Raw genomic sequence first — 21,594 nt, 5'->3', positions numbered from 1 at the left:
CTTGCTCCCGGGGCTAGGAACTGCCTCTGGAAAGAGAGGGCAGTTCTGCCAGGACCATGAGGTCCTCAGGTGATGACCCATCAACTCTGGAAAAGTCCACCAACCGTTCCTTTTGTCTGAAATAAGCTGGGGATAATAGTGCTCCAAAAAGACAGCATGGGATTCTTTGAAACATGAGGGACAACATAAGAAATGGGAGGCAGAGCACACATTTTTAGCTTCTGAGGCAAAAGCCTGAGCTCAAGCAGGCAACAGGGTCTTTACCGGCCCCTCCCTCGGTCCCTTCCAGTCCCCTCAGCGAGATTTGCTGGGAAAAACGGCCTGCTGCCCCTTGCTCGGACCGGCCTGCCGGTCCTCCCGGCCACCTCCAGATCTGGTCAGTAGAGGGCGCTGCACCACCGCACACTCCCTCTAGCCTGGCTTTGCCACCTGATCCCTGTGTCCACACAAAGACCGCACTTGGAAGTATTTCTTAAGCTTGGGCTAGAATCAGAAAAGGGCCCAAGAAGTGCTCAGGGACTCAGGAGTCGTCAGGGGCAGGAGGTGGGGGTGGGGGGGGTAGGACTGCAGCACAGGGTCCTAAGCTGTGAGAGAAGCATTTGTTGCAAAACTGAGTACATGTCTAGATCTGTGCGGAGCGCTAGAGATAACAGATACCGGACATGGTTCCTGCCCTCAAGGAGTTCACAACATGACCACAACCCAAAGTGAAGGCATAATGACCAAGAAGAAGCACTCAGAGAGAAAAGCCCAGCCCAGGCCCAGCCCCAGGGCATTCAGGGAAGGCTTCCCGGCAGAGGAAGCATTTGAGCGGACATCTAAAGCAGGGGAATCTAAGACACACCTGTTGCACACAGGCTTCCACGTGAGCAAAGGCATAGAAGCCTGAAAAAGGAAGGAAAGACAAGAGTACTATTTTAGCTTAAAGTTTGAAGCTTCGGGATGGGAGAGAGTTCACAGGAGCTGGATTTGGAGGCCTTCACCCCATGGGCCCCATGCAGACCCCCACATGGGAAAACTAGCATCGCCCACAGAGATAAAGCGATCACATTCCTCTGCTGGAGACCCGACAGACCTGAAGCCTCCAGGAAAATACTCATCATTTCATAAATCTTCAGTGGACATTTTGAGTGAATCATCAGCATTTCATTTTTTAGAAGTCAAAGGTACTAGTTAGGGAAACAATACAAAAAGCAAAGACGCCAAAACCGCCCCCGTGCATTAGGAGGCTCCCCGAGATGTGCATGCCACCTAGGAAGTGCTGCCCAGTGCTGGAGGAGAGCTTGGGACAGACAGTGGCTTTTACTGGGAAGCATTAATGTAACAGTCGATTATCCTACTGCACAGTGGCAGACTTAACTCAGTCATATGACAATACCTTTTATATAGACTATGCTGACATCTGCTTCATTGGGCAAGTAAAACAAAACTGATCCAAATTCCTTGGAGCCATTGCAAACCACAACAAGAGTTTCTGTATAAAATATACAAGCCTTGTGAACCCTTCGTTCTGATACCAAGAATCTCCGATTCTACCTGGTTCCCCGTGGCCAGTGTTCCCGGGCCCTCTTGCTTCCATCGCTGGTGACCGTGCTCTCTGGCTGACTGGCAAGCTTCTGTGGGGGGAGCTCTTCGTGCTTTAACTGAGAGAACCAGTGCTCTTTATCCGACAGAAACTTAGAGCCTGCCCGGAGGTGCTGCCCATATCTAGCCCCTTCCAGACCCTGTGATGTCAATAGGTAGCAGCTGTGACTACTCCCGGGCTATGGGTTTCAGTTGACCTGAGCACAGGTGATGGGCCTGGGCTGTCCCCTGGTGCAGCTGACAGTGACCACAGCCATGCAGGTGCCCTGGGCACTGAGAAAGTGCTGAACTGAACTGAGCTGCGCTGGCCTGGTACTCCTAAACCAGAGACATCCACTGTTCAGTGTACAACTCTGGGAAGCTCACTGGCTATTCCTGTCTCTTCATGCCAGAGGGAGGCTGAAAACTACTTGCAAAGTTTCAGGCGATTCCAGGTGGTCAAGTTTAAGTATCGCTCAGGGTTCGTGAAACTGTCATGAGGAAAGACCAGACTGGCTTTATGGGGGATGTCCCGAGAGACAGAGTCCTCTGAGCTGCTGGCTCACGCCAGTGGTGTTCTGCCAAGGTCGGGGCGGGCGCGCAGCTAGAGGAGCAGCGCGTGGAGAACCGGTGGCTACACCAGGCTCTCCTCTGCACCTCCTGGAGGGCAGGGTGTGGTCTGTGGGGCCCAGGAGGAGCCCCACAATCTGTTCCCGACAGACGCTGTTCATCTCTATTCACCCATGTGGAAGCTCTTAGATTCCTCATTTGTGCTACATCAATCCCCAAACAGCACTGCCTCGCCAATTCTTACTTGTTTTATTAATTTTTGTAATCCCTTTCTCAAATTTAATCCCTCACGGCTGTTTGTTCCTTGCCCTCAAATAATTCACTACTAGTAAAGCAGAGGGGTTTTTTGTTTGTTTGTTTGTTTTTATTGAACTATGGTTGACTTACAACAGTCTATTAGTTTCAGGTGCACAGCACACGAAATTGACAATTCTCTGCGTTAGGCAATCCTCACCACGGTAAGTTTAAGGGCTGAGAGGGAAGAGTTTTTATTTGACAGGATTCTTTTCAACATCTACTTTTTGCTGAAAGTGTAGAGACCATTACTACGTCTATTACAACTGAAATCAGGTACAGAGTGACCAGTTTGCTCACCTAAGCTTCTCTGCAGGATTACTGAAACCAACATGCCCTGAAAACCTTCTCACTATTCTCTCATACCCAAACTACCCATTTCTTAGTTTGTGGCTCACTGGGAAAAGAAATGATACGAAAATGAACAAAATTACTTACCAACCCTCAAATGAGTTGTTGGCCGAGGCAGAGAAGGAATTCTACCTTCTTATGGCCAGTGTTCCCAACCACGTGGCTATAAATCACGCGTTTGTGTGCAGGTATGAGCTCTTTAGAATAGCAAGCCAATTTAAAGTTGCATATTCTGCTATTTTAGGAGCCTGCAGAATACGTACAAAACAGAATACAGAATGGCCTTTACATTCGTGTAATGCAAACATTTCTAATTGGGTTTTTAAAAATCTCCTCTAACGGTTTATTGCTTCTGCAGTTTTCAGCACACACTAAGTGGAGCTGTTCTGAGACCCGAGACCACAAGACCGTAACGCGCGTAACAGCATAGGATACCACTGACAAGGCCTCACCTGGGAAGGTTGGGGGCCGGGGTGGAAGCAGCGGATGACTGGGAAGGCGTTGTGGGTTGAGATGAGTCATGATTCCTGGGGACTTTGCCCATTCGATACCAGATCCCCATGCTGTTCAGTTCCCTTTAGGAGAAAAGAGAAATCTTCATGGTGTGGTTTAGCACAAAGCATTTACCTGAGGAACAAAGTGAACCAATTCATTGAAAAGAATCATAGCCTCAAATACCGGGGAGTCCACTCTTGCCCACAATGATCACTTATGTCACCTCCCTTTGTGCTCCAGATGTCACAGTTCAGAGCCTAATGTGAAGTCAACTGTCCCAACAAGGCAGGTTTCTCTGACATGCCATCTTTAGCCACCCCGGAGCTGCTTCCCGGTTATACTATGGACATTTTCCTTAGTTCTCAGTCTTCCAAATTCTTTTCATTTTGCCATTTCACTGTAGGTAATTATGTAATGATCCACTTGAAGTCCTTTACCTGGTTAGCACGAGACAGATGGGGCAACAATGGATGAATGGATGCGTGTGCCTGGCTTTTTAACAACGGCGGGATGGGGGGGTGGGGGGGGTGGAATTAGCCCCACCCTGCTCAAGAACACATCCCAACTTCTGGATAAAGCTCCTACTGCCTGGATGTCACCAGCGGTTGGCCTCCTTCTCGTGGTCAGTTTGGGAGATCTCTTCAAGCCACAAAGCCTGAGGCATGTGCCCCACAGACCACTACAACCAAGAGTGGTCCCAAAAGGGCTTGACAAATGCCACATCAGGTTTCTTGTTCCGTGATCCGCACACCCACTGCAGTCCACCCCCACAACACCCAGTTTGGACTGGTTATGAGACTGGTTCGGTCTTTGGAGCTGGAATGGGATTATTTTAGCCACATCCAATTTACAACTTCTCAGCTGCCCCATAGAACTGTATCTCGTCAAACCATGAGGATAGACTTCTGCAGTGGATACTTCTAGTACCTCCTCACTACACTATAGGAACTCTTCTAAACCACAAACAGGTCTTATTAGACGGATGATTCCCATCAGCTATGCTGATTTCATCACATCTTGGCAATGGCCTTGGAGGAGCTGATGGCAGGCTGAGGTGTGTTTCCCCCAGCCGACAACCTCAAACTCTTGCAAAGTAATATATGTGCTCATCTTTAAGAAGAAGGGGACTCAGGGTTCTAGACACTGTTCTCCTTCTTTCCTTAACAATAGCACTGGGGGTACCTGGCTGGCTCAAGTGGTGCAGCATGTGACTCTTGATTTTGGGGTTGTAAGTTCAAGCCCCAAGAGATTACGTAAAAATAAATGTTTAAAAAAACAACGCGGGAATTGTCATCTTATGGAAAAGAATTTTTGCTCCAAGATGATACCAAATGTGCTAATTTAGCAATCTTTTCAGAATGATATAAAAGAAAGAAGATTCTAGTTTTGATTATCAAGATACATATGGTAACAATCTATTCTTTAGAATTATTTAAACTGGTTAAAAATGGAGTCTTTTAAAGTACTATAGCTTGTAATTTAAAATACACATAGTAACTGAAATTAGACTTTAAAAGTTCATTATTGGGGCATCTGGCTGGCTCAGTCGGTTGAGCATCTGACTTCGGTTTGGGTCATGATCTCACGGTTCATGGGTTCAAGCCCCCACGTGGGGCTCTGTGCTGACAGCTCAGAGCCTGGAGCCTGATTCGGATTCTGTGTCTCCCACCCTCCCCCACTCGTGCTCTCAGAAATGAATAAATATTAAAAAAAAAAAAGTTCATTATTAAATGACTTTTTATTTGTATGTAAATAGCTGCTTCTAAAATACCTAAAGTATGGTCATTCTCTTAACTATTTCCTCCTCCTGTAATCCTGTTTATATAATTAGTTTAAACCATGTTGCAAAACAGGACTTTTCAGTGTGTAGGAAGAGGATGATCATAGAATCCTTCTTAGGGACCACAAAATCCTGAATCAGGGCATTCAGATTCCACAGCCGAGAGTCTAATTGTGCACCAAGATGAAAATCAGGTGTTCCTGAGACACTTGCTCCCCAGGTGCTCCATGCAAACACCACATTCCCAGCCACTGCCCATGGGAGAGCTCCGCGGAGAAAGGCTTGGCTTATAGAGTGAAGACCTGGGCTCAAGTGAACAAGAAGCAAAACAGAGCACAACCCGGATATAGAAGTCACTGCAAAAGCCAAGTAGGAGAGTGCACCCATGGGGGCCCACGGGGACGGGCATGGTACCTGCGAAGTTGGACAGGGAGAGAGGCCCGTGGCCAGGGGAACAAAAAATGATCTATGGGACTCACTGGTTGGAGAGACCTGAATTTCACTTGACTGAATATAATGAACACCTGTCATCTTTCGGGCATCCAGCATCCACTCGTCCCTCTTTCTGACTCTTTGCTTTCCCTCCATATCTGGGGGGCAGCTGTCTCCCCAGTCGTAGCCCCTGGGTTCCAACAGAGCCAATCCTGCCTCCGGTTCAGGCCTGGTTTCTCAGAGAATGACATTTTCCAGGGAGCAGTGATGAGTTCAGGGTGCACATGACCCCAGTGAGATCAATCAGGACCACTGAGACTGAATTCTAGAACTTGTTTGAATGATCAAGAACACAGACTTGCTCTCTGCCTCAGAACTTGAACCTGGAGGATGAGTAGGCGGAGCTCCCACACCACCATGAGTCCACTGGGGAAGAGCATGTGGAAGAAAGGCATCTACCCCAAGGAATCTGGGAAAGGAGGTAAACATGGCAGAAACCAGGTCCTAGGGATGTCCTCTGAGCACCTACTTCCAGCCACACCTGAAGCCATCCTGCCCTCTGATCTCCGCTGTTACGTCGGCCAACGAATTCTTCCTTTTGCTCAAGCCAGCCTGGGTTGGGTTTCTTATCACTTACAATCTAGAGCCCAGAGTGAAATCCTGAGATTCTTTGTACTTAGTATTTATAAAACAGCTACAGAGCTGGGCCCACGTCTGGTACTGAGGCTACCGGGTGAATAGGACACAGTGGGCCAAGCCCTCAGCAGTCCTCTGCTTATCAGGGAGGATGAGCATCAGACTAAAGAATTGCACAGGGGCGCCTGGGTGGCGCAGTCGGTTAAGCGTCCGACTTCAGCCAGGTCACGATCTCTCGGTCCGGGAGTTCGAGCCCCGCGTCGGGCTCTGGGCTGATGGCTCGGAGCCTGGAGCCTGTTTCCGATTCTGTGTCTCCCTCTCTCTCTGCCCCTCCCCCATTCATGCTCTGTCTCTCTCTGTCCCAAAAATAAATAAACGTTGAAAAAAAAAATTAAAAAAAAAAAAAAAAAAAGAATTGCACAAGGAATTATCATGTAGTCATGCAATGTTCATGTTTCTTCCCGACTCTAAACCCTCCGATGGCTCTCCATTGCTCTTGGAATAAAATTCAAACTTCCGCCACGATTGTGCGAGGTCTTGCTAACCGCTCACTCCAAACCCCGGCTCATCCTCGCTTGCCTGTGCCGGCCACACTGGGCTGCTTTCTGCTCCTGAACATGCCACACCCATTCCCACCTTTACACTCGCTCTTCTCCTGGGCCTAGAAGGCTCTGCCTTCAAGTCTCTGCAGAGCTGCTTTCTTCTTGACATTTACATCTCTGTCAAATGTCACCCTCCTGACACCCTCGCTGAAGTAGCCTCCGTTCATTGCTGTTTCATTTTCGCCATTAACTGAAATGGTCTCGTTTATTTCTTGTTTGCTGCTTGTCTCCCCTTTTAGAAGACCAGCTCCATGAGAGCAGGTCTTTGCTTGCTCCCTCAGCACCACAGCCGGGGTCTTTGGCCCTGAGGGACAAAACGGGTGCTCCTTAAACTCTGGTGGGGCGAATACACAATGTAGAGGGTTGAGGCCAAGTGGTCAAAAAGGAGCGAATATCTGGGCTTTCAGGTATGTGGAAAGGCCCCCGAGAAGCCTGAAGGACGAACACACAGGAGGACAAGGGAAGGAAAGTCCCTTAGATAGAGCAGGCAGTGTGAGCAGAGGCACAGAGAGGTCAAGGGCTCTGCGTCTGGACTGGCAGCAGCGTAAGCAGGAAGGGCAGCAATGAGAGCTCAGGCTAGAGAGGCAGGTGGCCGAGAGCCCCCGGGTCACACACCGTCTCGGGACCTCAGCCCTGGGAGTGACCTGAGCACTCCTGGCAGAGAGAAGAGAGGAGATCAGCGTTCCTGAGACTTACCCAATAAACGTGTACTGAGGGGGGGCCTGCTTCGTCCGGCCCATGATCCGAATGTCACAAATCGCAGCTTCAGTTGAATCCCGTGGGATAAATTTAATGCACAGCCTCTTTTTTCTAAAAGCCACCTCCTCTGAAGAAAAGGACAAGAAAAGGTATGAGTCTACCAGAGACGCCAACATCTCTATTCTGAACGCCGTGTCTCCTGTCACGCTCCCTTCTTGGCAGCAAAAGCGACCGGTCATCCCAGCCACTGGGCTGCACCCCTCCTGCCCTCCACAGGCTGGGACTGCAGGGTAGGCACCAGGAGCCCTGCCCTGCATTCGGGACCTGACCCCAGACACCCCTGCCGGGAAGGGCTTCCAGGGGTGCACACACCTCTGCAAGGAGAAGCAGCTTGGAATAAACCCGTGGAGCTGGCTTCACAGCCACATAACTGCCACAACCATCACCTGCTCACTGCTCAAGCCATCAGGGACATACCCACGGACACCCTGAGTATTAATGCTTTTTGCCACTGGGGCTTTTCTTCTTTCTTTTTATTATGGAAAATTTCAAACATTCCCCAAAGTAGGGAGAACAACAGAATGAATGAATCCACCTGTTCTCATCATCCAGTTTCAACACTGTCAACAATGGACAAGCTGCTGTCACCTCTTTCTTTCCCCCATTCCCTGGTAGTTTTGCTGGAGGATTTAAAATGAATCCCCGCCCCGTGTCATATCGCCCATCAATATCTCAGTAGGCATCCAAGGCAAACGATCAGTTTTCGTGTGACCCGCGTGCCATTATCAAGGCTAACAAAATGAACAATGACTCCTAACTATCACGAACAGTCTATATTTAAGTTTTCTCTATTATTCTCAAAAAATATCATTTAACTATTGCTTTCCCTGGATCAAGATCCAAACAATGTCTATGCACCAGCTCTGGTTGTTAGGACTCTTAGGTTCCTTTTATTCTGTAACAACCTCTCCACCCTCCCCTCTTCTTCAGGGCACTGACAAGTTGGTAAGATTGGGTCATTCTCCTGTATTTCCTGTAAGGTGGCAGTTAGAGTGGAAGGCTTGATTAGATTCAGGTTAGATTTTATTTGTTCGTTTGGTTGTTTTTTTAGGTAGGAATGCTTCACAAGTGGTACATATATGTCCAACAGTGTCCTATCATGAGGTATGGCATCCGGCTGTGCCACCCTGGGTTCCCATGGTGTCGGCCCGGAACTTGGGTTATAAAGTCCCCAACTACCTTCCTTCGAGCAGTGTTTTCATCCACTGAGGACTGTTACCTAGATCCATAATCTCATTAAAGTTTTCAAAATGGCCGTTTTCTAATTCTGGGATTTCTTCTGCATTTATTAGCTGGAATTCTTCTACATAAAAAATAACTTTTCTTCGTCAACTACTTGGTCTCCCTGAAAAAGGCATGGTACAGGAAAGGAAAGAAAAACACATGATTCTTTGCTCTTACCTATTAAATCTTAGAGCAATGAGTTGGTGATGTAGCAACCTCCAATGGTGACCAACCAGGTGTTTTTTGGTTTGTTCATTTGTGGGTTTTATTCTTTTAAGTTTTATTTATTTATTTTGAGAGAGACAGAGAGAGCCAGCTGGGGAGGGGCAGAGAGACAGGGAGAGAGAGAATGTCAAGCGGGCTCTGTGCTGTCAGCACACAGCCTGACTCGGGGCTCGAAGTCACGAACCATGAGATCGTGACCTGAGCCGGAACCAAGAGCTGGATGCTTAACCGATTGGGCTACCCAGGCGCCCCCATTTGTGGTTTTAAAAAATGAATTTCAATCCATTGCAGCCACTCAATACATGAGTCTGATGTATCTGGGTTGAAGTCCCAATTCCGCCATCAGCTCTATGATCTTAGGCAAGTGACTTAATTTCTCTGAGCCTGGGTTTCATTATCTGCAAAAGGGAGTTAATGGAACCCCACCCCAAAGGGACACTGGGTGGATGAAATGTGATACCACATCATATGCTTCACTTAGCCCAGTGCCTGGCACATAGTAAGTGCTCGATAAAGCACAGCCATGAATGTTCTTATCGTCATTATTACCAGTAAACCTCTAGCACACAATTTATGTCAGTGTTTGGCATTGACTTTCAGGACCTTTCAGTTCTGGGGCAGAAAGTACGCACTTTCAAATCAGACAACAGAACGGGGAGGGAAGGGCAGTCCCGCCGCTGGTCTTGGCTTGACGGAGGGGGGATCGCCATCAGTGGTGGTGCCTCGTAGACTTGGGAGTGGGGAGGGGAGGAAACTCAGGAACTTGGTGGGTTCTTTTCCCAGGCAAGGGAACTGAGGGCTAGATCCGATCTATGAGCTAGGAGTAGTAACGTCCTCAATCCAGACCCCAGACATCATACCTCACAAGGCAGGGACGGTTACCCCGGGCGGGAAAACACCCGTAGCGACCCTGCCCCTTCAGAAACTATTAGCCGGTAAGATGGGACCTTTGAATGTGTGAAGAAGGTGAGACCTTTCCTCCAATAAACGAAAAGGCCGGCATATTACTTGCCTTTGCCACCCTGCTCTTTGCTCCATTCCTCCATCTACAGCAACTCGGGGTAAGAGACGGAGCCACTAATTACACATGCTTAAACAGGCCTGATTCTAAGTAAACACATTATACAGAGTCAATAGAAATGTGTTCAGTCATGCTAATGAACACAGAGGAAGGATACAGCACTTTACTAAAACAAACAGTCTTCCAGTTTTTAAGTACTGTGTGGATAGCAACAAACTATTTTAAATTCATTACAAGAGTCTCATTTCTTTTTTTTGTTTTTTGGCTGACTTCATAAAATCGGGGCCTTAAAGGCGCTGCAAACTGCACAGAGCTGACCACAGGTCTTTCCGGTCGGTCTGGGCTCACCTGGCCCCTGGGAAGAGGCTCTAGGAAACGACATCTAACCCGAAATGAAGAGGCTACCCTAAGCCCACCCCCTCTCCGTGTGTGGTGAGACACTTGTTGGTGATGCGAGGACCTGCCCTCAGGATGTCCACGGGCAGCCAAGTGACAGACCCCCAGTCACGGGGAAGAGGCTTCCCACCCAGATCACGGGGGCTGCACCGCAGCCAGACCACAGGCCCAGACAGGACGAGGCCCTAGGCCTCCTCACTTAACTGGTTCAACAAATCAGGAGGAAAATGCAGAATGGGAAATCCCTCGTGGCTCTCCAGTGTATCGATATAAAGACATCACAAGTCAATTAGTTGTCAAAAACGAACACCAAGGCAAATTTTGAACCTAAGAAAAACACGGGGGAAAAGTGGGAAATGAATACAAGTCCACAAGGCAATTTTAGTTCCTAAACAGACGAGTCACATAAGAATAAGCAAAAGCAGCAAGCGAACACGTGTGAAAATGTTCAGGTCTTGCTAATGAATGATGACGAGAAAATTAAATAAAATTAGAATAGTAAAACTGAATAAAAATTTAAAGCCTACGCCGACAGGCCTCTGGAAAACAGGAACAAGCCTGTATCATTAGTGGCACCGTGAACTGGTATTTCTGGAAGTTAATTTGGCAACAGAGACTACTAAAGCTTATCTTTATGAAGCCCATCCTCCGAGCAAGGTGCTGTGTATGGTAGGTGCCTTAGGTGATTCGACGATGAATTAAACATGAATCTCACCCTCAGAGAAAAAGGTTAGTAGCAAAGATGCGCAGAAGACATAGACGCAGCTAAAATCCAAGCTAAAAACATTACGAGGTATCGGACATTCCCCCCTCTGTTTTACAGATGAGGAAACTGAGGCCCAGAAGGGTGAAGTCATGTGCTTGGGGTGCTAAAGCCGTAAGTGGCAGAGCCAGACCCTGTATCAGTGAGTCTGACCCCGGAGCTCACGTGCTTCCCCCACGCCAAGCCGCAGCGTGTCCTGACAGAGAACAGGGGGCCACTGAGAGGCAAACCCGATCGCTTCCTTTGGCTTCCGACCACTGCACCGCAGTGCTTACGTTGCTCCCTCCCTCCACTAAACGTGTGCTGTGCCGGCTGTGATGAAAAGTGGAAAGGAGGCAGCTGGCCCCTGCTCTCTGACGGATGACAGTTCTGTCTGGTTACGTTGTAACGCGAGACCTTGTTTTCAGGGCCAGGTCACCCACCAGACTGAGCTCCTGGAGGGAAGGCCCAGTATCTTAGTCAGTCACCTTCTCTCGCAAAGCCTGTGGTGCCTACGGAGGCGTTCATCAATCTTCGCTGACCGTGGAGGAGAGCGAACTTACTTGAAACTGGTACCTCGGGGTCAGAGACGGTTTCACGCAGGGGGCAGAATTAAAGCTCGCCCTTGAAAGCTAAGGGGTGTGGACGCTCAGAATTGAGGGAAAGGGCATTTCAGGCAAGGAAAACAACACAGCCAATAAGTAGAGTCAGGAAGGAAACAGGAGTGAAGAGTGTAGAGTGAGTACCTCAGTGTGGGTCAAGTATAGAGTGCTTGAAGAGAAGGAAAATGTTTGTAGAAGAAGGCTGGAGCAGACCAGAGCGGACCTAAGACCCTGCAGCCTCAAGTACTCGGAAACTCATCACAAGAAAATCATTCAAAATCTTACCCATACCCAAACTGATCTAGAGATTCAACACCACTCCTATCAAAACCTAGCTAGCTTCTTTGCAGACACAGACTAATCCTAAAATTCATGGAAATTCAAAGGACCCAGCATAGCCAAAATAATCCTGAAAAAGAAGAATGAAGTTGGGAGACTCATACTTCCTGGTTTCAAAACTTGCCACAAAGCTACGGTAATCAAGACTGCGTGCTATTGGCATGAGGAAAGACATACAGATCAATGGAAGAGAACTCAAGAGTCTGGAAACAAACTCACATTTATGGTCAAATGATCTTCAACAAGGATGCTGAGACAAGTCAGCGGGGGCAAGAATAGTCTTTTCAACACATCGTGCTAGAACATGACATCCACATGTGAAAGAATAAAGTTAGACCCCTATCTCACACCATACACAGAAGTTAACTCAAAATGGATCAAAGGCATAAATGTAAGAGCTGAAACAATAAACCCTCAGAAAAAAACACGGGCATAAATCTTGGTAATCTTGAGTTAAGCAATGCTTTCTTAGGTATGACACCAAAAACATAAGCAACAAAGGAAAAAAGTAAATGAACCGAGCTCCGTCAAAATAAAAAGCTTGTGCATTTCAAAGGATGTCAAGAAAGTGAAAAGAAAACCCAAAGAAAGAAAATTTTGCAAACCATATAACTGATAAAGGACTTGTATCTGGAATATCTGAAAATATTCTTACAACTCAACAATAAAAAGACAATCCAATTTAAAATGCCAAAGGATCAGAAGAGACATTTCTCCAGAGAAGATATACAAATGGCCAGCAAGCACGTGAAAAGCTGTTCAACACCGTTAACCATCAGGAAATGCAAATCAAAACCACAGGGAGAGACCATTCCACACCCACTAAGATGGCCAGAATGGTAATAACGAGTGCTGGTGAAGATGTGGAGAAACTGGAACCCTTAAACACTGTTGGTGGGAATGCAAAATCGTGCTGCTCCCCTGAAACACAGTTTGGTGGGTCCTCAAAAAGTTAAATACAGAGTTACCATGTGACGCTGGAAATCCCACTCCTAGGTGTGCACCCAAGAGCAAGAAAAACATGGTCCACACCACACAACGACTTGTAATGAATGCCCACAGCAGCATCAATCCTAATAGCCAAAAGTGCAAATGTCCACCAACTGAATGGATAAGCAAAATGTGGGACCTTTAGATAACGAAATATTATCCGGCAATAAAAAGGCATAACGTACTGACACATGCTACAACGTGGACCTTGAAAAGGTTATGCTTAGTGAAAAGAGTCAATCACAAAAGACCACATGTTGGAGGATCCTGTTTACATGAAGTGTCCAGAACAGGCAAGTCTGTACAGAAAGTAGGTTAGTGGTTGCCCAGGGCTGGGAAGCGGTGGCAAGGTGAGGGCTGGAGAGAAATGGAGAGTGACTGCTAATGAGTAGAGGGTTTTCTTGATGATGAAGTGTTTCCAAATTAATTGTGGTAATAGTTGCACAACTCTGTGACTATCCTAAAAACCACTGAAATGGATACTTCAAATGGGTGAATTATATGGTAGGTGAATTATATCTCAATAGAACCGTTACCAGAAAACCCTGATGCATAAATATATAAAACCCTTCTGTAAAAGGCACTTAACCACATGCTGTTACAGGGCGGCTGTGTGGCTAACAGTATGGCTGGAGTCTGACTTGCGTGTGTCTTCCAGTTACTCCCCCACTTGAATCTTGGATAAGTTCTTCAAACCCTCAGCAGTTCCTGTGCCTCATTTTTCTCACATGTGATGGGTTTAATAATGCTCATCTCTAAATAGGGGTCTTTTGAAGATTCAGTGAAGTCAGGAACCATTTATCACAGGGGTTAGCATCTATTAGGTTACAACACGTCCGCTCTCATGATTATTAGCTAATACGTATATAACAAGTAAAAACAAAATGGCCAAAAGTGAGAGGACAATTAAGAAAATAAAAATACGCTATACACTGGAATATCCTTGTTTCATTAAAATAATGGCCAGGGGGTGGCGGGGTGGGGGGGGTGCCTGGGTGGCTCAGATGTGGGTTGAGTGGCTGACGCTCGATTTCGGCTCAGATCACGATCCCAGGATTGAGCCCCGTGGCGGGCTCCACACTGAGTGTGAAGCCTGCTTAAGATTCTCTCTCTCCCTCCCTTCCTCTCTCACTCTCTCTGTCCTTCTGCCACTCTCCCCCGCTATGTGCTCTCTCTCTACAATAAAGAAATTAAAAAAAAAATGGCTATGTGGCGTCTGTGTAGATATGCAAAGTCTGGTCTATATGAAATGCTAGCAAGAAAACAGCAAAAAAATTGTGGGCCTAAAATGGGACTAACTATGGAAAAATAAAGCATGTATGACAAAGAATGAGATCCAGAATTTCACAAGTGAATCATATGTAATAAAGAAAGGATTCTTTGTTTTCCATTTGCTGCTTCACTGTTGGGGACATCCTAAAGTTGGGATCAGTAGTTAAAAATAAAACAAGTTAAGTTGTATCAAAATGGGGAGGCTCAAATATCCAGAGGTTTTCCAGCATGATTTAATAACTGACGTGCCTGACAAGAACCTCAAAGCACTCCAGGATCCTGAAGAAGCTTCTATTTGGTCGGGGACGCGCTTCTGCTCGCTGTGGCTCAGGGGTCAGAGTATTCACTCACACTTGAACCCTGTGTCCTCTAGCGCAGGCTTTCTGGTTCCGACTTTTCTCGTGTGCTCCAAGAGCCAAAAATAAGGACATTATTGCAGGCGTCTTTGATTTTTTTCCTGATGCTTCTGGGTCTTGCGCCAAGGTTGGCTTCCGTTAACACCAGAGGATGGACTAACCACGAACCACGAGCAGTTTCACCGTTGTGTTCCTGAGGGGGCCGATTCAGCAGGGAGCCCGTTGTAAGAGAAAAGGACATTCTGCTCATTTACACGCTGCTCCCCAGAACACCACAAACTCCTCGGAGAACCAAGTCAGACACGCGTCAGAAGCAGCAGGGTTCATTCACGGGCATGCAGCAAGGCCTCCTGGAATGTTCCCAAAGAAAAATGCCCATGCAAAACCTCTAAAAATACACCTGCAGGAAGAAAAGTCCCGTTGTAATGAGTGGTGCTAAAGGGAGACTCACGTGTGTCCACCGTCTCCTGAATCGGGATGAAGCCCACAGGCAGAGTGTCCTTGATGTCAATGAGCTTCATATCCACTAACACGTTCCCTAAATGACTCTTGGGAAGAAAGAAAAGAGATACAGACTATTAATCTGAACACCCCTGTGGTGGGTTTGCCATTTTGGCTTCGAGATGCATATTTAACACAATGACTGGTGCAGCTTTACGACAGCAGGTTAATTAGAGTAGGTGCCACTTAATGTTCCCCAGCGGTTACACGGGGACGCGCGTGGCCCCCGGGAAGGAGTTTCATCTGCGGCACCTCAAAGCCACTCACTCAGCCACGGCTTTGGTTAGTTGGCTAGACAGCAACCCGGGAGACGCTCGACACATAACCCAGCAGAGGGCAGCTGTGCGCACGCGTCCTGGGACCAGGCTGCCACTCAGCCTGGAGCCTCAGCTCTCGGGGGCCAGCCGGTTTTAGAAAGAGCACGTTCCCGGGGCAGTCGCCACAGCAGGAGAGAGCTGCATCGGAGCCTAACGGAGAACCAGTCACACTCCTGCGCGATGGCCGGTCTGCATATTGACACGTTTTGGCTGCTAGATGCATTCCGTAAAATCCCAAGAATCATAAACTGATACCGAGTGAAAAGCCCTGCTGCCTCAGTATGACACATCTCCTAAAATGACATGCCCAAGGGCCTCTTAAAGTTTCTGTTCAGTGGCAGTACATGGTGGTCCACAGTGCGCAGTTTCCGTAACCAGTGCAAAAATACCTCCTGCAGACAGCACATCCCATTCTGGAACTGCAAGAGGGGATCGTCTGCAAACATACTGGTGCCTGCAGCCCACACTTCCGGTGGAAACGCTCAGTGCCAACAAGACCTCAGAAAACCAGTCAGGGGATTCTTACCATCTAAACTCTACGCTATGTTCTCTCTTGGTCACTCTCTATTTTCCCCCGTATCAATTTGTAATGGCATCTTTGTGAGGTTAGTCGTTTAACGTCTGTCTCACCTCTGGGGTTCAAGAACCACGAGGACCCAAACCATCTGTCATTACTCTAAACCCAAGCTTAGCATGGTTCTTGGCACACAGCAGGTGCTCAATAATGATCTGAACAATTTAACGTTTGGGGGGCACCTTTTCAACGGGGTGGGCCAGAGTCAGCAACGAGATTAGATCTGCTTGGATGACAAATCAAAACTGTATCAGCGGGGCGCCTGGGTGGCTCAGTCGGTTAAGCGGCCGACTTCAGCTCAGGTCATGATCTCGCGGTCCGTGAGTTTGAGCCCCGCGTCGGGCTCTGTGCTGACAGCTCAGAGCCTGGAGCCTGTTTCAGATTCTGTGTCTCCCTCTCTCTGACCCTCTCCCGTTCATGCTCTGTCTCTCTCTGTCTCAAAAATAAATAAACGTTAAAAAAAATTTTTTTTTAAAAAACTGTATCAGCAAAAACAAAAGTAACAATAAAAATAAACATAAAAATGAAAGTATATTTGATAAACCCATCATACCCCAAAAGTGCACAAATGAAATACATTCTCCAGATTTAATTGTGAAGGTCGGCATGTCAAGTGCAAACTGTGACCAGTGCTTTCATGGCCCTGTTGTCGCAAAACCGTTTCTTTCTCCGTGAACTATCGTGTTTGAGGACCATTTTATATTATTACATTTCAGGTAGCTGGGTCTCAGGGAAACAATGCCCAGTGCAGTGCAGCAAGTGGAAAGGGGAATCTTACTAATGCAGAATAAATCTCTGACCGTGTAGAAAAGGTTTGAACCGTTAACCTAACTCGAAAACATCAGCTGCTTTCAGAATTGCCTGATCTAATCTATCATAATTTTTTTTCCCCTGGCAGTTGCTTTTCCATGTCATCACTGCTTTCTGCATTGAGAAATTAACAACTGGCTGTGTTTTCCTGCCCCGTAGATGGATGGGCATTCATCAATATCCTTCTCAAATGTCTTCTACTTGACAAGTTGGGTTTCACAGAAGTCAACTGCAAACCACTTAGCGACCTCACCCTCCACACTCTACAAATGTCCCTGATCATAAAACCAGAACATCAGTGGTGTGGCCATTAAAAAAAGCATCAAAAACCCTCCCATGCATACAAAACGGGAGGCTGCACTGTCAAAGCTGCCCGCAGCCCAAGTGTGGTCCCTCCGTGCACGGGGCTGCTGCTGTACCGGGTTTAATACAGTAGGTCTGCGACACCATTAATTTTGCTTGTTCCTCTCCCCTCCCCCATCCCGTGCTCTTTTTCATTTCCTCCTCATAAATATGAAGAACGTATTCCCAATCCTTGTTGAGCAAATGATTCATGCCAAAAGCCCAATATGCACTGACTCAGGGTATTTATATTGTCTCTGGTAGCCAGTATTTGCTAGTATACTGTAATTATTTTTGACAACCTTGCATTTAAGGTAGCCACAGATAACCAACTTAATATTCAAATGTTCATAAATCCTTCTGTTTAATATCCTCCCTACCTAATCTATGTACATTATTATTACAGGTAATGCAGAAAGTACAGGGCATGAAAAGTGCAATTAATCTCGATCCTTCCCCAGGAAGCAATGTCACTCCAAAGCCAGGTTTCTGTATTAATAGCGTTATTGGGGGAAAGGAATTTAGGTTCCAAAGGAGTGTCCCAAAACTCCTACATTGGGAGTCTCGAGCCGCCTAATTAAGAATCTGTCCAGTCTTGAGATCCCACATCCCTCCTCTACAGTTGTAAAAAATGACACTATGCAAAGTCCTGGTGGTGACAGCACAACCAGGACAGACTGGCTGTATGGGATTAAAACACACCCCACTCCTCCTGTGCTCCTGAGCTGGCAAGTGGGTCCCTGCCAACCCCCCCTCGTCTGGATCCCTTTGGATCTCACTCCCGGACTCAGTCATTCTTCCTCGGAAAAGAAAATGCACCGATTTCCTATACTCCTTCAGAGGGGAAGCGAGATTTCTCCCCCAGCCCTTTGCTAATACCCTCCCCCCCCCCCCCCAACGCCTGGCCCTCCTGGAGTGAGGCCTGCAAGGCAGGCACTCAGTAAGATCTCTTTAATGTTCAACAAAGGCTGATAAACTCGATGCATCTTGTATAATATGAAACACACTTACCCGGGACACCCAAAATAAACAAGCGTTGGTGACTTCTGTCATTTTTTGACTTGTCACCATCCCCAGCTCCAAGGGATCCAGGACTCTTCTGGCCTAGACTACAACACCCCACAGCCTTCAGGGCAAATGCAAAAACAAACAAAGAATCAAACAAAATAACCCTAGAAATCAAAAACTATCAAAGACATCGTAGCTGTCCTCTGAGGCTACGGTTTGGAGCTGCAGCCTCTTCGGTCAGGAGAAGAGGCTGAGCAGAGATCAGTGATGAGCCAAGAGACCAGGCCACAGTGAGTTGTTCAACTCCTCGGGGAGTTCGTCCATCCCGCCCTAAGTGGCAGGAATGAGCTGACCTGCGGAAAGTGGCAGCCGGCAGACAGGACGGAGGTGACAAAAGCTAAAAATATCAATCATTTCAAAAGCGGGTTTAGGTCAACTTCAGGGACAAAGGGGGCGGGAGAGTGTACCGAGTGTGGACACGGACGCAGGGAGGAGGAATGGGGCCACGCACCCCTAACTGCACGAGCCCACGTCCGTCCGGAAAGGCAACCCAGCCTCCAGTGTCTCCCAGGGCGGCACCCAGGGACCTGCTCAGACTCCTTACAGCCTTAGCTGCCACCTTCCCACATGCACGAGAAGGACTTCCAGTGTTTAGTGCCGGGACTGTCCCTGCCCCATTAGGAACTCTGTCCTTTACAACCAGCATATGTTACTCTCGTAATTAGGGGGAGAAAATTAAAGCAATGATTTCTGCCCCACTCCTGGATACATGAGGAAATGATTTTCCTAACAAAGACTTAACAATAAACAACAGGATGGCGGGTGGGAGAGTGTGCAAGCCACAGAACCATGTGACTGTCTACGTCCAGACATCACTGAGGGACACCAGAGGACCCAGGGATAGGACCACAGGCCGTGTGGTATGTGATGGGGAGAAAGACCGACTGTTCCCCTTTCCCATTTCTGAATGAGGATGTTTGAAAAATATCGTTTTTCTTTTTAAACCATGAGCTTCTGTTACTGTTACAATAAAATTTATAAAAATAAATTAATAACCCCCCATTTTTTTTTTTTTGCGTTAGAAAGAGACAATGACATCTAGGCCAAAAATACAATGTCACCCCTGAAAATCAAAGTCTGACAGCTCCCCGTTTGGGGCGAGGGAAGACAGGTGACCTTAGATAAGCACAGAAACTCTCTGATCTCGGGAAAGGAGCTAATACTCGCAGAGACTGTCTGAGGATGGAAAAGGTTTATTTGCAGTGCCTCTAAGAGGCCCCACTCAGAGTAGCTCTGGGTAGATACAAAAGCTACTTCCCTTTTTTTCTAAGCCACTCATTAAAACACTCTATTGGAAGAGCCTTAATGGATAGCTTTAAAATTTCCTAATTTACGGGCCCAAGAATTAAGAACACCACACCGAAAGACATCTACACATGTGGTAGACACCTACCTGCAGACACAAAGAAATGTCAAACGTCACAGAGACTCAGGGAGAAAGTCATTTGGGAAACGAGGCCGTGTCTGGGAGAAGAGGTGATCATGGAGTGTCCTTCCAGCCATGCTTCCATTTATCGGCCGGCTTTAAATGCAGCTGCACTAGCAAACTCTCACGTCCACACTACCCTGTGATTTGTGACTTACAGGAAAGGTAGGCAAATGATGGCTGGGGGAGAAATTTCCTGGTTCCCTTTTGAGAACACATTTTAATGGAGTTCACGGTACACCTGGGTACGTGGCTAATAATACCGTTAATAAATGAAACACAGCGCTAGCTGCTGGTTTCTACCCAGTTCACTAAAACCACAGATTAATATGGCAATGAAAATAAACCACAACAACAACAGCAAAAAAAAAAAAAAAAAAAAAAAAAAAAAAAGAGGAAATTTCAGCCAGGCACGTAAATGCCTTGTGCTCACTCAGCAAACGGACACCACTACTAGACTTACATTTTCTTTGGAAAATGATCTCGTGAAACACAGGTATCTGGTAACCTTGGATTTAAATAAGCCATCTTTCCAGAGGTCAGCATCCACACCATCTGCTGTCTGTGCAACCTACACCAAAGAGACAGAGAAAAAGAGCACAGGTAAGGCAGGCTGGAAAAGGAGGCGTGTGTGAGCATCTTCTCCATACCTGCGCCAATTAACACTGGCCCGAACTCTCATGGCATCTCATTAGTTCATTTCACTAGGCACCGCGAAGAGATTTTCCAAAAGGGGAAAAGGGAGAATGTGAAAAATACAACTTCTAAAAATATTGTCCCCAGGGAAGCCATTGATTAAAGACACCCTGACAAAAATGGTTCTAATGAGAAAAGAGCAACTTTTGTTGCAATGGACCAAGAAGGGATTGGAGAAGTCAGCACATTAAGTTCCTCATTACCACTTACTCGGGGGACATACAGGTGCAGAAAAAAGTCCAATGGGGTGTGAAATGCCACCTGAGAGGAGCACCGCCCGCTCCAGGGCCCTGGGGCCAGCCAGGATGCTTCGTCAAGGGGACCCTAGTGGGGGCTGGGGGGCGGGGTACCAGGGAAGCCCGCTCCTCTCTGTCTCCTCCGTACGCAGGCTCCACGAGTGGTACTCAAGGTCGGAAACTGTATCATGATGGAAAAATAAAAAAGATTCAGCTCCTTGTTTATGGCCTCACTAAGAAGCCATTTCCCAGTCCAGAGCTACAGAGGTGTTCCTCTCAGAAGCGCTCAAGCATGAAGCCAGCCTTGATCTGAGTCCTAAAGGACTTGTGTACTGGGCCGGGGCGGGGAGCTTAGCGTGAAAGTCCCTGCTTTGGGGCAATCTGCTGACGATGAGATTGGAGAGCAGGAGAGGAATGGTTGGATGAGGACAGCATCTCCCCTCCCCACCCCCCCATTTCTTTTCAGACTGTTCTAGTCACAGACCGCCGGGGCTTGCTCTGCTGTCTCACTCGGTAGCTCCAGAGGACAGCATCCCGAGGGGGCACATCCAGGAAGACTGGGGGGGGGGGCAGCACCCTGTTTCAGACTGAGCTCCAAGACGATCTGTTCTCTGCTGTCTCCCTGGTCGTCCTGTTGGGCCTTAGACATCGGGGGGCAGTTCTCGATCTGACAAATCCCTGAAAGCACCTCCATTCTTTGCACAAAAACTGCCTGGTCTCAGCCCCATCCCGTGGACTCTCCACACAGCACGCCAACGGCCTCTGGTGGTCACATGAGCAGGGCGGGGGCGTGGGGGGCATCCCCAGGGCCCCCTACAGCTACATTCTCGGAGGCTGCCTCAGAGAGGCCCAAAGGCCAACTGGCAAAAGAAAAATGCCTCCCCCCCCCCCCCAAACTGAACAATCGTAAATTAGCAAGTGCAACACGAGAAAAAGAAAGACCCTTATGCTACATGTGCAAATATGTTTGACCTG

General features: G+C 47.6%; 1 protein-coding gene across 2 annotated transcripts in view; it reads right to left on the bottom strand.

Moving 5' to 3' along the window:
• Positions 1-21,594, bottom strand: part of MVB12B (multivesicular body subunit 12B) — a 193,332-nt gene that overhangs the window by 109,696 nt on the left and 62,042 nt on the right. For both annotated transcript variants that reach the window (XM_030293048.1, XM_030293047.1), the window contains exons 3-6: positions 20,151-20,258; positions 15,101-15,197; positions 7,420-7,549; positions 3,231-3,353 (exon numbers count right to left, since the gene is read on the bottom strand). In XM_030293048.1, the coding sequence (XP_030148908.1) occupies positions 3,231-3,353; positions 7,420-7,549; positions 15,101-15,197; positions 20,151-20,258 (458 nt within the window). The remainder of the gene's footprint in view (positions 1-3,230; positions 3,354-7,419; positions 7,550-15,100; positions 15,198-20,150; positions 20,259-21,594) is intronic.

Source organism: Lynx canadensis, chromosome D4 (genome assembly GCF_007474595.2).
Source record: "Lynx canadensis isolate LIC74 chromosome D4, mLynCan4.pri.v2, whole genome shotgun sequence".
In the NCBI taxonomy this organism is placed as follows: Eukaryota; Metazoa; Chordata; class Mammalia; order Carnivora; family Felidae; genus Lynx; species Lynx canadensis.
This window is presented reverse-complemented; position numbering and strand designations above follow the sequence as displayed.